Source organism: Cloeon dipterum, chromosome 1 (assembly GCF_949628265.1).
Source record: "Cloeon dipterum chromosome 1, ieCloDipt1.1, whole genome shotgun sequence".
In the NCBI taxonomy this organism is placed as follows: Eukaryota; Metazoa; Arthropoda; class Insecta; order Ephemeroptera; family Baetidae; genus Cloeon; species Cloeon dipterum.
Genome location: NC_088786.1, coordinates 31948602 through 31965299, shown reverse-complemented (window position 1 = coordinate 31965299; position 16698 = coordinate 31948602). Strand labels below are relative to the sequence as shown.

General features: G+C 39.4%; 2 protein-coding genes across 8 annotated transcripts; both read left to right on the top strand.

Annotated features, from left to right (window-relative positions):
• The first annotated feature begins 18 nt into the window (after positions 1-18).
• On the top strand, positions 19-2008 carry Sgf29 (SAGA-associated factor 29). 2 transcript variants are annotated; one of them, XM_065494500.1, is made up of 6 exons: positions 19-69; positions 701-966; positions 1016-1138; positions 1196-1354; positions 1412-1637; positions 1693-2008. In XM_065494500.1, exons 2-6 carry the CDS (start codon positions 793-795, stop codon positions 1872-1874), a joined length of 864 nt encoding a protein of 287 aa, XP_065350572.1. In that variant the 5' UTR covers positions 19-69; positions 701-792; the 3' UTR covers positions 1875-2008. The 2 variants fall into 2 exon arrangements, with proteins under 2 accessions (XP_065350572.1, XP_065350580.1); XM_065494508.1 differs by lacking the exon at positions 19-69 and adding an exon at positions 313-454.
• Positions 2009-5535: 3527 nt separating this feature from the next.
• On the top strand, positions 5536-16229 carry Myb (proto-oncogene like protein Myb). Of its 6 annotated transcripts, none has more exons than XM_065496654.1 (10): positions 5536-5719; positions 11337-11490; positions 11555-11704; positions 12004-12474; positions 12528-12679; positions 12740-13154; positions 13199-13306; positions 14362-14739; positions 15109-15189; positions 15747-16229. In XM_065496654.1, the coding sequence occupies exons 1-10, from the start codon at positions 5694-5696 to the stop codon at positions 15858-15860; spliced, it is 2049 nt and encodes a 682-aa protein (XP_065352726.1). In that variant the 5' UTR covers positions 5536-5693; the 3' UTR covers positions 15861-16229. The 6 variants fall into 6 exon arrangements, with proteins under 6 accessions (XP_065352726.1, XP_065352728.1, XP_065352724.1 ...); XM_065496656.1 differs by having other exon boundaries at positions 5538-5719; positions 13214-13306; XM_065496652.1 differs by lacking the exon at positions 5536-5719 and adding an exon at positions 8793-8920 and having other exon boundaries at positions 12531-12679.
• The last annotated feature ends 469 nt before the right edge of the window (positions 16230-16698 follow it).

The following is a 16698-nucleotide window of genomic DNA, read 5'->3' as shown; positions in this document are numbered from 1 at the left end:
ACATGCATTGTAAAATCAAAACAAACAACAAGCGAAGAAGCACAAACAAATCAGCTGCAAACTAGAGAAGTCAGATATATCACAACAACTTCACTTTCTATTCATTCATTATTTAAAATAGAGTATTTCACAATCCTTTAACGGCTTGAATTTTGAGCATTGTGTGTATTGGAAATCCAAGCAGATACATAATCAAGACAAAAGCTCTCTTTTATAACTGTTGGTGCGTGCCAGTGCGTGCTTAAGTCATAATTGGCATAATTGGTAAACATTGCAAGTGGTCAAATAAGGCACAAACTGTGTAGAAATAAATTAATCTGTACGTAATTTTCTAGATTTATTCGTACAGAAAATTGAGCAACATCATTTCAGTCATTTCTAGTTCTACAAATCAAAACAAGCTGAATATAGTAATGAAATGAAATTAGACGTCCAGAAACACCTATTTCGATTTGTAATTAATTTGATTCCTATTGTTTGTGACTTTGTATTTTCGTTTTTTTAAATTTTTAAATGTACAAAATAGCACATTGATAAGAAGAGATTTTGTCACAATTAAGCGATGAGCACTAGGCTTAGTGGCTTGAAGCACTGATGAATTGCACACAGTAGATTTTATGCCTGTATTTTTGTATACACATTGTTCAATTAATTTGTCCTTCATTCATGATTTTTGCCTAATGTCTTGATATGATTTCAGGTTCTATTTACTTTTGTTGTAACCGCCTGGGCATTTGTTATCACTGCAACCAGTCATTTGGCAAGAAAAACGTTCTCGGTGACTAGCTCAAAATGACGTTGACTGCAGAAATGGCTGCAGCCCAGATCCAAGAGAGACTCAAGTCTCTCTACCATCTAGTAAAAGACATCCAGGGCAGCAGAGAAAAGAGTGAACTTAACCTAACCAGCATTACCAAGGCCCAAGAGAAAGCTGCCAGCGATTCAAAAGTCTCAGCAAGCCATCAGGTTAAAGATCACAGTTTTTTTCACAGTTTAGACTCTAATTGAACTGTAGCAAAAGCTACGGGGGCTCTATGTTTCTGCAGCTGCTGACGCGGAGCAAGAGGAAAGCCTTTTGAGAGAAGCCCTTTCCAAGATATACGAAATTCGGTCCATTCGAAATGACAGGCGAATACAGGTAATAATTATCCTGTGTATCTTTCAAATTTCATAACTTTTTGTATTTTCCTCGCAGGCTAGAAATGCTGGCAACAAGGAAACCATCCGAAGAGGGGCTCTGATGAAAATGCTGCAAATATCTGCCCAGACTTTGCCCCTGTGGGTAGGGAAACCTGGAGAAAAGCCGCCACCTCTGTGTGGTTGCACGCCCCCAGAACAAAACCACGTTTCAAAGGTGAAAATAAAATGACTCGAGAGTCAGCCCACCAAAGCGCAAAATTTCCTTCTCCAGGCAGGTGACATGGTTGCCGCCCTTGTAAAGGGTCCTGAGGGCGACGAAAATTGGATCTTGGCTGAGGTTGTGAGCTACAACACCTCTGGAAAATACGAGGTTGATGACATTGATGAAGAGCAGAAAGACAGACACGTCCTCAGCAAACGGAGGGTCATGCCTCTGCCCCTGATGCGGGCCAACCCGGACACGGATCCAAACTGCCTCTTTCCCAAATCATCCATTGGTGACTTTAGCCCCCTCTTGTCCTGTCTTGGAATTGCAACTTCATTTTGTTTTAGTCATGGCTCTCTACCCTCAAACAACGTGCTTTTACAAAGCCATCATAAACAGACTCCCTGTATCCTCGATGGATGAATACGAAGTACTCTTTGAGGACGCGACTTACCCTGATGGTTACTCTCCTCCTTTAACAGTGGCTCAGCGATACGTCATTGCTGCAAAGGAGAAGAAAGGCAAATAGATGTGTTTGCTAAATTTTGTGCATTTCAGCCATTATGTATTTTTCATTTCCACCCATTGATGAGTGTGTGTTTCAAGCACATTTAGGAAATAAATATTTGATATCCTCACAGTAAGGTTTCTTAGTTATGAGCAGTTATTTTGTTTTCTATTAATTTTCCCTTCATGATTATTATCAAGGTTGCTTTATTTAATAATTCATAATTATGTGACTCTTATTTAGATGCGATAATTTGACAAGAATAAAGATGTTTCAAAATAAAATAATAGCAGAAACACAAAAAAATCCTTAAATGTTTCAATTTGCTCATTGTCGGGACATTGACTCAGCATGATTTGCCCCAAAATGCGCCTGCAGATCAAATGCGCGGCCGCTACCCAATAACCACACTGTTTTATGCAGCGAGAGCCAGATTTGCGATAAAATTGGTTCCCACTGCGCAGATCCAAGATGCGTCTGAATGTGGGAAACAAAAAGCTCTCTTTGGATTCCCGAACGAGTGTCAAGAGTTTGTTTTTACGATCCAAGAGACACAATTAGTACAAGTATAATGCAAATTATGTCACAATATTGACGAAAACTTATGGTTCGTTTCGCGCATTTTCACGTGAACGTTTTTTCTCGCCATACTCCACCGGACGCCATATCTGCGCGTCGCATGAATCTGGACCCCGCTTGTTTTATGTATAAAACTGGCCTTTCTTTATTTTTTTTGCTCTTTGTATCCCCGTCCGAGGACCGGGAAGGGCGCGCACTGCTCTAGCACGAATGCTGAAACCCGGGTCCCAATCCCAATAACACCGCGAACGGATAACATAGGCGCACCAGGCCGCACAGGGACCCAGCCCACCGAAGGGCCACTTGCCTCCGCACCGAGGACTGCATTGAAACGCTAGACATTCGTCCCGTGAAGCCAAATCACGCATGCTGGAAAGGTGCAAACCAGCAAGTAGCGAGTCGGCGCCTCCCAGCCCGTTGAGCATTACGAGTCACTAAACTAACCACTTTTTGCCATTTCTGACATTGGGTAGCCAGTATTAGATCTCCGAACTGCTCAAATACCTCCCATTGCTTTGACACTCCTGAGAGTGCCTTAAAAATGCGAGCCAACGGGCTGGTCCGTTTTTCCTTAAACGACAAGCGAGCGCTGTTTAATTCAAAATAGTCCGCACCCCAAACTGAAACGTTTTCCAATCACTGACTGACACGTGATACCCCAAAAGTGGTGACAATCAAATCCACCCCCTCCCCTGAGCTTCGAGGCGGCTCTCTCCGCGCTCTCGGCGCTTGGACCTCACCTTCATTGTCAGACGGTTTCCTGGCCTCTGCCGAGCATCATCTCTCCTGCGCAGTAAGAATTTATCTTTTATTTTCAAAGTCTCGTCCGCTTTAACTTAACTTCAGTAACGTAAGTATGGCCAATTTCGCGATTGAAAGCCTTTATCTCTCTGTTAGAGTCACTCTGAATAACAAAATCACACAACTTAATTTCTAACAAGGGCGAACCCTGCGGGTATGTTCCGCCCGGCGAATCGGAATATTCGCCGCCAATTTTTAGTATTAATTGCTGTAAGAAACGAGCACCAATTAAAATTCTTCTATATAGCATAGTTTACGAATAACAGAGCTGTAAAGATTTTCCACGTGTCCACGTGTTAACACCAAAATATCATCAAAAGTGTCCGAAAATGGTCAAATGCACATTTTTGGAATCGGCATGAAGTGCAGATTCCAAAAATGTTTGGTTTTTTAAAATCCGAGCATTTTTCGAAAAGTTATGGTACTTTGAAACATTAAGGGCATAATAAAAATAATATATATTAATTTATTAAAAATGGTGTTACTTTTTGAAAAATGCTCGGATTTTAAAAAGCCAAACATTTTTGTAATCTGCACTTCATGTCAATTCCAAAAATAAATGCATTTGACCATTTTCGGACACTTTCGATAATGTTTTGGTTTTACCACGTGGACACATAGAAAATCTTTACAGCTCTGTTATTCGTAATCTATGCTAGGAAGAATTTTAATTGGTGCTCGTTTCTTACTGCAATTAATACTAAAAATTGGCGGTGAGTATTCCGATTTGTCGGGCGGAAACATACCCAGGGTTCCCTTGTTAATAGCTTAAAGGCAACATTAGAAATATTGATTTGACTGACTGGTAATTTTAATTGCGTTTTGAAGCACTCAACTGGCACGAATACAAAATAATTTGGCAGCCTAAAAGACTCAACATGTGAGACCCTTGCAGCACGCGAAATTTTGGGGGCCCTCTCACCTATTCATCGATCTGAAGATGTACCAAGAACCAGTACTCGCGCCCAGCATTTCTTGAGTAGCGGCTGGCGGCAGCGCACTGCGCCTTTGGTGTCTGCAGCAGGGGCATATCAGTCATACGAGTCACACAGACACAAATTATATTTTATGATCATTAAATTAATATAAATTCATATGAAGACATCAAATAATTTTTGACAGTGAAAAAATGAGTGTGTTGGTTGAAAGTTGCGCAATTTTACCGCAACCATCAGGACGAAAGGTTGGTGGAAAATTTTCTTATTACGCATAAAGCTAATTTATAAAAAAATCGTTTTTTATTTTATAAAAATATCAACCCCGATATTAAAAAAATAAATGATTTAAAAAGTTATGAGTGTGCGTTTGCTATGACAAAGTGATTTTACGTATAATACTGGGGCAGCACTTTTTCCCCTTTTTCCCAGTAACCTAATAGACAATAAAGGGTTGTATTTTGATTTTTGCATGAATTGTTGAGGGATTTTTGCAGCGCACAAATTTGTGTGATTCATTGTGAAAGGGGTTAGTTACATACTCGTGGGATAAAAGGCGCTGCCACAGCGTATTATATCAAACTTATTCCTTTTCTGGGCTTAGAAATATTTTTTATAACAAATTTAACGGCCTGTTATACGGTTCTGGGATATTTAAACCAATTAATTAACTTGCAAAAAAATTATAAATCATTTTTAATTTTAAGTATTGAACTTATAGACTTTCCGAAAGAATTAACTGTATGTATTGATATATACCCGTTTTTAATATAAAATATAGAGTTGATCCGTTTAGAAAGTCGAAGTTTAATGCTTAAAATTAAAATTGATTTATAAATTTGTATAAATTATATTATTATTTTTTTGTTACCACAGAGCAAATATTATTTTATAATTTTTTAACATTCGTCTTGTCAACATATATATATATGTATTCGTTTTGTACAAATTTTTCAAAAAATATAAAAGGAATAGGATAAAGGACAAATTTAATTTTAATTTCCATTATGTTTTGTTCAAATGAAAACAAAAAAATCTTCAAATATATTTTGATTTACGTTTGGTTGTGGAATAAAAAGAGAGAGTGATTAATACTATTAACCCACTGCATTATTTGTTAACATTTTTAGTGTGTCGTAATATTCTCACGTTCATTGAGTGAGCGAAGAAAATACTACAACAATTCTCCATAGGATGGCGTTGAACAATCCTTCGGCTTCATGTTATGGAGTGCAGCTGCAGCGGCTGTAAGGAGAGTAGCGTGAACGAGAAAAAATGTGGATTTCATGATACGGACGGGGAGGGAGCTGGCATGCAACATAGCCGGCAAGCGGCATAGGAGTACGAGATAGGAGCGGAACAACTTTTAGTAGGCTGCTGATGTCGATGGTCTTTGTTAGTCGTCCGCCATCTTGTGTGTTTTCATTCAGCATTCGGCATCATTGCCCTTGTTTCATGAAGAAAATTTCAAGTTTTTTGAGTGGAAGACACCCGTGGAGTTACTGAAATGAGACAAACGTAAACGATGGCGCGGCAGAAAGTTAAAGTAGAGTAAGTATTATTAGAGGTTAAAGCAGGATTTTGGCGCGATGAATATGAAGGCCGTGGGGCACCGTGGGTTTACTTTTCGTGTCCGGCTTTTGCCCATACGTAATTAATTTTCATTTCGGCTTGATTCCAACCGCGCCGGTCGATTAAAATTTTAGTGATACATATAAATATGCAGAAACTTCATTCAAATACCAAAAATATTGACCTCTAACGCCATCATAATTATGATTATTTGTGAAAAAAGCAACCACCCACCCAATGGAGTGGTATGTCTGTATGTATTTCGTTCTTGCCGCGGCCGCACACAGAGGAGAAAAAATCTTTCCGTGGGAATTGTTAGGCTATGTTAGTCCCCATGGGTCCCAACAATATTATGTATCTTCGGGGGTTCTACCATTCAACGCGGTCTGTTCAAAGCGCTTGAAAAACACTTACAAACAATTTCCCGAAATTCCATTGAGCTTTTTGTTAAGGGTAACAATGGTACACAGAGAGAAAAGAGTCCTGAATTAAGTAGGAAATTTGTAGTAGCTGCACGGACTGATTTACCTAACTACATATACGTATTCCATTTTTTAAGGCGTATATTTTTATGCATTTTTCATGCTCCATTGTATCGTTTTCTTGTGCCGGTGCCGTAACAAAAGCGAAGGAATGCACGAAGTCTTTACTCCTTATACAATATGCTCCTTATACTTGCGTCTCCCTGTCCTGACGATTAGCTGGTTTGTGCAGGTGTCCCTCCCTCTCAAGCGTACGTAATGCAAGTTCACTAGGTGTGGTTTTTTATCTTGATCTCTCTGGATATATCGCACAAAAAGAAAAAAGGACCACAAAAATTTATCCACTTTTTGTTTTTTGTGGTGCATTATTTTTGTTTCTTCAATAAATTCATTAGTGTCTCTTTGTATCATCTACGTCAATGTTTAATATACATATATATCTCTTTTAAGTTGGTGAGCACGACTTCGCTCAAAAATTTTAACGATGGTATTCCTAATATTTAACATAAAAATTTCGTCGTATAATTTTGACTGTTAACTTTTATACTTTGGCTATGACTAATGAAAGAAATGAAGTCTGAAAAAGTAACAATTACGTTCTCAGTCGATTTCTTCCGTTTTCCGCATCGACAAAGGACAGATAAAGCAAAATGTCCTCCCGTTTTTTAGATGATTTTTTATAACTTTGGCTCTAATTTGAATTATACTTTCAGCACGGCTATTTTTGGTTTAATTTTGAACTAAATTGAATCCTGCTTTAGCGCGATTCGTAGAAAGCACTTTTTTAAAATATATTTAAAGGTAGCATAGCCTTAAATTTGATTTTTTGGTTTATTGCAGCGAATCTACTGTGGGGGTGGTAAAAAGGAAATATGGAAATGCGAATGGGGAGGTAAACACAAAATGAATGCATGCGGGCGGGAAAAGGTTTATTTTTGTTGCTGGGTGGAGGCCCCCAGATGAACGCGGCAGTCGCTTGTGTGCTATGCACTCGAGAGGAGAGAGAGAGAGAGAGAGTTTAGTTGGCGCGAATAATTCTCGCTATGAGCGGGAGAGTCTCCCATTTATTACGGTGACGTAACACAGACAGACACGAATCAATGACCTCAGCCAAGCAGCCTAAAAAACGCCGGGAAAACAAGATGAAAGCCAAAATTTCCCCATTTTTTAACCTTGTAGGAGCAATTAGTAAATCTGTTAGTTGGCTCACGCTTCAAGGCAAAGTCAGAAACTTTCTCACACGTCGCATTCGGTGTTTCAATCGCTCGTGGTGTTGGGGTTCAACCTAAATTTAATTTAAAATAGGCACATTCCTTTGAAATTTGATAATATGAATCGAAAAGGAGAAATGCGCAACTCGGCGGTGATAAATGGGCATCTTAATAAGCCTTTACAAAGTAGAGCAGGCCGCTTTTTACGTATAATTTATTTCTGGTCCTGAATGCGAAAAGACGTCCCAGGTGCTTTGAAATCAAACCAGTTTGGTCCATCGTGATCTGACCTCAGCAACCCTTACCTCCCCCTTGAAACAGAATCTTCGTCTCAACCCGCATGAAAAGACTGGAAAGTAAACAGTTGCCTTACATTTTATGGTTTAAAACCATAAAAATCCGAACCATTTACCACCATTCACCCTTTCGACGTTGTTCGATATTTATCTATTATGTTGACAGTAATCCCTCAATCCCTCCCCCTAATGCGGTTTTTTTCTCCAAAGCGCCCACCCGTCTCGCCACACTTCACGTCGGCTCACTTAGTGTCGCAAGATTCTCTCATTCTTTCTGGTAAACATGAAAGCGGTTGTTTTTCATTCATGCGCGAGTTAGTAAAGGTGTGAAATTTGTTACATTCATTCATCCTCCTATTTTCTTCATTTTTAAACTAGCCAAGAACTTAAAAGCAAATAAATGTACCTAAGCAGGTGTTTTCTTCTCACATTTTGTTTACCATTACTGAGCTTTCTTGTTATTATAAGGACTTAAAACTCCAAGAAATCAAGAGATAAATCTATCGTTTTTTATTAGTGTTTGTTTATTATTTTCCTAGACTGATTCCAAATTTGTGGTTCAAATTATTCTTTATATTCTTGTTTACTCTTAGTACAAAAAATACATTGAATAGAAAATTTATAAGCAAGAAATAACGAGCAGGACTTTAATTCAGAATTAATCGCAATGCGAATTTTTTTTTAAAAAATTATTATTCTCAATTTTCTCGCTGGATGATTTTAATATTTCATTATTTAAATTCATCAGTCGCAAGGACATATTACAAATAATTGTTTTTCTCCTTGGTTGACTTTGGCGAGCAACCTCGATTTATTCTGCCCGTTTCGGTCTTGAACATTTATTTACAAGCAAAATTTTGGCCTGTTTGCATGCGATTCGCTTAATTATGTACGGCCGACCCCGTTTCTCAATGATTTTGAATGCATCTACGTGCATCAATAAGCACTGCTTTTGTGTTTGTTTCTCCCCGCGAAGAAGGCCGCACCCCTAGTGGCCCCTCTTTTTCACCCCACTTCTCTTACCTGAGCATCTCACCGTGGGAATCGCGCGCCGCGCGTAGCTCAGTCTTACGCAGTGCGTCCCGCCATGTATCACGCGAGTGTGCTGCCCAACAACAATTACCACAATTACACAAGGACTAACAACAATTATCTTACAGTCAACAATTACATTTTGAACCATGCCACAGAGTGAGTGACCAGCCTCTTTTTTTGCCTGATTTTGGCGCTTTTGCCACTTCTAGGGGCGCAAAGCCGGTTTGTTTATGATCCAAGCTGCGAAATTGCCGGGCGTTTTTTTTATTATACGCAAGAGGGGAAGAGTTTCTTGGAAATAAAATTGAAAGATGGCAAAATAAGCCTGACTGTTGTGATCGGGACGATATTTGTACACTGTGATAGTGCAAATCCACCGATGAATTTACGGCCGAATTTTCTGCCTTGTGTAAACATTCCATTTTTATCTGTTGGTCGTAGAACATCGCAATTTTCTACAAGCTGGCTTCCAAATTTCTTTCCAAGTGTTATTTTTTATTATAATTTTAAAGAAGTAATTAAAGTTGGTGAAAAGAACGGCTCCAGAATCTAAAATTTTAATTTCCAAACATTGCTAGCCGCCATTTTTTATTTTGCATCAACCCTGTGCTTCGTAATTTCAAAATGGACACCAAAACCTTTGGTTGAAAATAAATCATGTGATTGCAAACCTTTTTTGATCTAAATTATTTAAATTCGCCCATGCTAAACATAATATTTTTTTATTTACCGATATATTCTAATATCAACCCATCAGCTGAACATTCTTTCATACTCAGTGTTTCATTTTTAAATAAATTTACGTTTCCTCGTCAAGGGTGTCTCGGAGACTTAAATGAGAGCAAATAAAAATTTACCAGTGAAAGCTCACACTGCTGACTTTTTATATAAAATAAACAACGTACTAAAATTTTTTGGAACAGTACGCAAGTAAAATATTAAACTATAGTCGATTATTCTAGATTCCCATTGAATACAATTGTTCAAATCTACCTATATAGTTTTCGATTCCAAATTTCGACCTCGGTTTTTGAAAATTGAAAATTTCTGTAATTTGAGCACGTGCATTTCGAGACATTTTTCACCGACGGCTGGGGTCTGGGGTTTTCCTCGGAGGGGCGGCTTTCTTCTTTCTTTGCTAGAATGCTGCTCTCCTTTGCACGTGCCCCTCGCTGCTGGCATCACTTCGCGCGGCCTATACACACAGCTTGCCTTGCTTCACGGCTGCTTCTTCAGGCGACGACCCCCTTCCTGCTTGCTTTCATTGCAGCTGCCCTTTTTTACTTTTCATTTCCTCTCCTATTATTTATTACACACACTTTATGCGCAAGGAAAGAGACACGATTGAAAAAGCTGCCGTGTGAGTAGGGAAGGAGCAGAAAAGACACGCATTTCTCTATTTAAGCACTCCACTTCATTCCCCCGAATTTTCATCCCGAGTTTTTTGCGAAACCTTTTTTGTCGAGGCAGCAGGTTCCTTTCTAATCAGTAAAGACAATTTAAATAATAGATTTTTCTAACTAAACATAAATTTTAAAAATGTTCTATAATTTTCAAAATTTCCTTTATTGTCCCTGCAGAGCTCTTAATGAACATTTCCCCCCTTGTAAAAGAACCCATGCGTGCGTTTTGAAAGCTAGCGAATTGCAATTAACGTGTCTACTGTGTGCCATAAAGACAGACAGCCACGCTCGCATTTGGTGGAAAACAACAGCTTGTAAGAAAGGGCAGATGCAGCGAGGGGAGAAGCAGTCAGGTGTGCATCAGCATGCTATGGGGGCAATTTGCTATCTCGCAGCCCCATGCACGGCTGGCTGCCTTCCGAGTTTTGTGGTGGGGCCGACTTCCTCTCGACACGACAACGTTGTCGCGCTCAATTTTCACCAAATTCGTGCTGAATACGATTCTCTGGATGCCATTCGCTGCACGTGGGACTTTAATTGCTTCCTTTCCTCGATGAACCGTGCGGGTTTAACACAGTCGTGGCCGATCGTTCAGCTTGATTTGCTTAAGGAAATTATCGAGGAATTTGCTTACTGATTATGAGGAGGAAGTCCTTTATGGCCGGCCTCTTAACAATTCATTCCACTTTGCTTTTAAAGAATCTGCCCTCTGCACTAATGTGCTTCTGACCTTTGACTTAACTAGCGAATATAATCTAACCGTATAATAATTTCTTATCGAGAAATGGTTGCTTACAAATTAAATAATAATTCACGCATAATTCACGATTAAATAAGTACGTCGATCAATTTAAAAAAAAAATGCAGCATTTTCAATGGATCTGTATTATTTTCCTTCTGCATAAACAAGACGATTAAATAGAAATTCGAAAGAAAAGACTAGGGCTTACACCGGAGAAGCTACTATTTATTTCAACTGAAATATTATGTTGACCTCGCGTGCTTTTGCCTTCATTGGCATCTGTCAACAACGCGTCTATAAATATTTTAATATTATCATTTCTTGAATTTATTCCGTCTGTTTCAAATAATACCAGACAGAGGTCGAAAAAATCACTTCAATTCAACTGCCTTGAAATTCTTAACACCAGAAATATTTCTGATTTCAGATCTCGCTTGTGCGACGAAAATTCAGGCAATTCTAGTGCCGACGATTCGTCCGACGAGTCAAGCGTAAATGAAAATGCGTCATCAACAAGCTTCGGTGGCAGGTCTCGCGTCAGCAAGAAACCTGTCAGCAAGGCTCGCTGGTCCAAAGAAGAGGTATTTTTTTCATAAATATCTCTCTGTGACAAATTAATCTAAACGCGTGTTAATGGTTTTGAAGGACGAGCAGCTGAAGCAGTTGGTCGAGAAGCACGGCGACAATTGGGAAGTAGTGTCAGGCTATTTCCCACTTCGTTCTGACATCCAGTGCCAGCAAAGGTGGCAAAAGGTGGTCAATCCAGAGCTCATCAAGGGGCCTTGGACGAAAGAGGTGAGCGAAAGCGTCGAGTGGGAGGGGCGTCAGCTTTTTGGCGCCAAATCAACAGAGCGTGACCCACTTGCAGCCATACCTTGGAGTTTACGCTTTGGTGCCTGTGTGATTTAGTCTAGAAATTAAAACCGGAAATGGGGTGTAAGACAAGTGTTGTATTATGTTATGGCTTGAGCCTATTGTTCTGGAGCTCTCCTGAACTCTCCTCGGGTTTCAGTTGCTTTCAGTGTTCAGTGTGAGATTTTGCCTTACATTTTAATTATGAAGAATATTAACGAACAATCCTTTTGTGAATACAGGAGGATGACAAAGTGGTGTCCCTGGTCAAGCGGTACGGTCCTAAAAAGTGGACTTTGATCGCTCGCCATTTGAAGGGCCGCATTGGGAAGCAATGCAGAGAGCGGTGGCACAACCATCTCAACCCTAACATTAAGAAAACAGCATGGACCGAGGAGGAAGACCGCGTCATTTATCAGGCACACTGCAGCTGGGGAAACCAGTGGGCCAAAATTGCCAAGTTGCTGCCTGGGCGCACAGACAATGCCATTAAAAATCATTGGAATTCGACCATGAGGCGGAAATATGAGTCAGTCGAGGAGAAATCTGAGAATAGACGACCCAAGCAGACGGCTCAGAAGAGGCGACAGAGACCAGCAGAGGCGATTGTAAATTTACCAAAGATCGACAGCAGCAGCAGCTCCACCCAGACAGCGAGCCAGCAGCCCGAAGTCGTTGAATATTATATGCAATCAGGAACTGTACTTTTTGAGGTATAATTAATAAAAGTTCATTAGTCCAAACAGCTGATGGTTTTTGATTTTAGAAGTGGGCGCCCAACGATATCCAAGACTCAAACTCGATGTCCTCCGGCAGCCATGTCATAATGCCTGTCTCTTATGAAAATGGCGGATTCGATGCTCTCTTACAAGCTTCAGCAAGCATCTCACGGGATGATTCAAACGTGGACTCACTCTTGTAACAACCCACGTCTTTTAAAAGTCATACACGTCTGATAACCGTATTCTTTTTTTTAAGGGATCGCCTGTTGAACGCTGAAGACCTGCAAAATATTTCTATTGATAAAGAGGTGGACTCGATTTGCAAGACTCCCTCAAAAGCTACGCATCATCTTTTCAGCAAATGCAACGAAAGTTTCATAATTGGCCTGAGCACACCACCTAGCCGCTCCCCGATCAAAGGAGAAGCATACAGTCCATCGCTAATCCTGAATTTCCAAAGCAGCCCATTCAATACCAGCGGCATCCCCATGGCAATGTCCACGCCCGTTCGGCGGAATGATGACGATGCCAACGCTACCCTGTGCACACCGCAACCACCAGCCTTCAGGGAACACCTGACGCCGAAAAAAGAAAACTGTGCTTCTACACAAGGTACTCTGACGCCACCTAGCTTTAAAAAGCTTATCAACAGATACAACGGCGGCTATGAGGTAGTTTTATTTGAGTTACCTATCATGTGTGCTAAATTTTAAAGAATCTCTCATTTCAGACACCTGTCAGGCTAAATGATGTAACTGAAATAATTAAGAAAGAACAAGATGGTCTATCGTTCCAAGAAGATGAGTCATCCTTGTCACAATTTGTAAGTAGAGTTAACAAGGTGGTTTTCTTCTTCTAACTGAGAAGGAAACCGTTTGGATCCCTTTATTTAGTTGGTGGTGAACTTTATTTAATTTGAGCATGTTTCAATAAGATGTCAGTATAGGATTGGCAATAGGATTTTTTTATTGATAAAGTAAGAAGCTTTTAAGAATATCTCTTAAATTTGAATTTAAAATTTGGATAAAGAACTGCAAGCGATGTGAATAAGATAGGAAATTGAGAGGAAAGTTTTAATATTTCTCGGGAAGTTCTTCAGGCTTATGACTTAACGTCATTTTCATTGTTGGTATAGGTGTGGACTTGAGCAAGAGTAAATTGGTCAGTTTGAGAGTGATCTGTCAAACCGTCAAAAGCATATCACTAGCATTTAAAAAATACTAGTGTTAACTTATGTTTTTTTTTCTTAAGATCCTTCAAACTTATATTCATTTAAATATGATATTTTACAGAGTCCTTGTCGCAGAATTTACTCGTTTCCTCACGTGGATTTAAGTGAGATGTTGGAGATTTAGAATAAAATGATATTGTCGCCTGACGAATCACACGGAAACATAAAAACTAGAAAATCGGATCGTCGACAGTTCCCATTCACTGTTCAACCCACTAAAATACAGCACAGATTTGACAAAATACTATTTATTGTTCTATTTCAAAACTCTTTTGTCAGTGTAACGAAAGATATAGTTTCAATTTTTAATTATTCTGACAACTTTTTGAAGCACTTAACTAGATAGAAAACCAGAAAAACAAAATTTACTCTGCAAGTGCTAGGGATTTTTTTCATTGGCCATTGAAGATTGTAATTCCACCAAACTTGGATTTTGTGCCATGAAAAACAAAAAGAAAAACAAGAAAAGAAGGATTTTCATTCACAACGAGACTCGGTACTCAATTTTTTCTCTTTTGGTTATGGTCACATTCTTTCCCAAATTAAAGAAGCCCAATAAAACCCACACGATTTTGAATTGTTTTAAATAATTCCTTCTAGCTCCCAGTTTACAATCCGAAATATAAATTTCCCCTTTTTTCTTTCAGGAACCATTGCAGGACAGTGGCTATGCCACAACCAACAGCAAGAAGCGACCTGGCTTCCCTACGCCGCCTGGCAAAGAAAACACGCAGCCCAAAAGGGCGAGAAAGTCGTTGAACATCTGGACTTCAATGACGAGTACACCACAAGTCTCTCTTGATGTGGAAACACCGAGCAAAACGCTGGGCGGAGAAGATGACTCGTCTGTTCTCTTCGCCACACCATCACACATGGAAAACACGCTGTCGCCTGATTGCTCGGCGCCTCTGCCGCCGCCCGACGATTCCGGGCTGCGACTTCTGGCGGCTGTGTCTCCCGACTGGAGGAAGATCCCGCCAGTCACGGAGCAAGTACCTGGAATCATGGCCAGCCAAGACACGATGGTAAATAAAAATGATCTCTGCACGAGTAACTTTCTCAGAACTTCTTTAGAACACTATCAAAGTTATGATCAGACTTTCCACAGTTTGCATGCTACTCTTTGGCCACATTCTGACGTTGACCAGCGTTATAGATGTGTTCCCTCTGAAACTAGAAAAGTATTTACTCAGCTGTATTGATTGATTAGATCTCTTTGGTTATTTGATATTTTTTTCAATAAATATTTTGCACTGATTTTGATTTCTCTCAATTTAAAATGGAGATTCGCGAATGCTTGCTTTTCATTTGGATCGTTCCTGCACTTCTTGTCAATGCCTTTGTATTTGCACTGTCTTGTGTTGATGCTTAAGGTCGTTGATCAATTATTCCAGAGCCCAGAAAAATCCACTATGGTGGTCAAAAGACTCAACTTCACTACTGACACCCTTGACGTGAAGAGCCTTTTGCCACAGGTGACCAGTTTATCCATGTTTTTATCACCGTGTTCATTCATATCATCGGTCATTTTCATTATTCCTGTTCATTTGGGATGCATGCAGTTAATGTTTCATTTATTCGTATTTTATTTTACGTTGTTTAATTTGCTGTTTATTTTTTGTTTGAGAGAGGAAACGAGTTGTTGTTTATGTTCAAATAGAAGATTTTGATTACCAATATGAGCCCGCTGGCTCGCATTGGCTGTCCAATGTCGGAGATGGCAGATTGCAGAAGGTGGTTAATAATGCGACCCAAAAATGCTCAAATAATTCAACTGGCTGGTCTGCGCAACTTTCCAGCGGCTTTAAGAATAAATTTCTCGTGTTTTAATAAAAAAAAAACGTTGCACAGAGGCGAAAAGATGGCCACATTGGGCCCAATTACTTGGTCAGCGAAATAAGCAGAAGGAAATATTTTACGATTCAAGCCTTACAATTTCATTATTTTCTCTTTTCCTCTCTAGTTATGTGTTGCAATTTTATAATTCGCTTTGTGTCCAAAATGTGTGCTAAGTGGCAGCTTTGTCCAACAGGTCGGTGTGAAGTTTGAAATGGTGGCTTGTGGTCATTCTCGGGACCAGATGGAGATGACGGAGAATGCTAGAAGCGTTGTGGTAAATCACAAACCCCGCCAGCTGAATTTGTAAATTGACTGGGTTGATTGGTTGCGTTCAAATTCTAATTAAAAACTTGCAAATTAAGATTATGGAGTTGGATTTTCCTATCATAATGGTTTTTGTGCGCTATCATCCCTCAATATTTTATCGTTTACTGTGATTTTTGCCGATCTGAAACTACGTTTGCATTTATTTTCTTAGTAGCTTGGACCAGATTTTAATCAATGTACTGCTATATAGTTAAATGCGCTGATGAATTGACACTTAATAAATTATAATAAGCTTTTTGTAACTTAAAAATGCCCACAGATGAACACGATTTTTATAATGTTAATAATGTTCATGGTATTGTGAACAATAATGATTAGAGAAAATAAAAATAATTTTCTAACATCTAAACTATATTGTTTTTCCTGATGCACTTCCATCTAAAATTTTACCAGAAATTTGAATAGTCTGAATGTCTGGACGCATTATTTGATAAATTCCAGCATTGAAATCTCTTTCCTGTAACGGCTTCATGGCAGTTTGTGATGGATAATACCATCTATGTTTTGATTTTCTACATGCTGGTTTAACAGTTCAATATACATTTCTGGACATGACACACTTTAAAAACTATCAACAAAAAAATATTAAAATAATAACTCACTGTCCAGTTTGAATATTAAGAGACAGAAGAACAGCATCAACAGCATTTTGCCCTCCTTTCCCCTTCTCACATCAGAAGAGGATTTTCCCGCTAAATTTGCCATCGCACGCACGACTCCCGCCGCTTTCAAAATATCAACCAATGACAGCGCTCAGCCAGAGCCAGTTAGTAAACAGAGCGACTGTCACTGACATTCCGTTGCTGATTTAAGTGCCG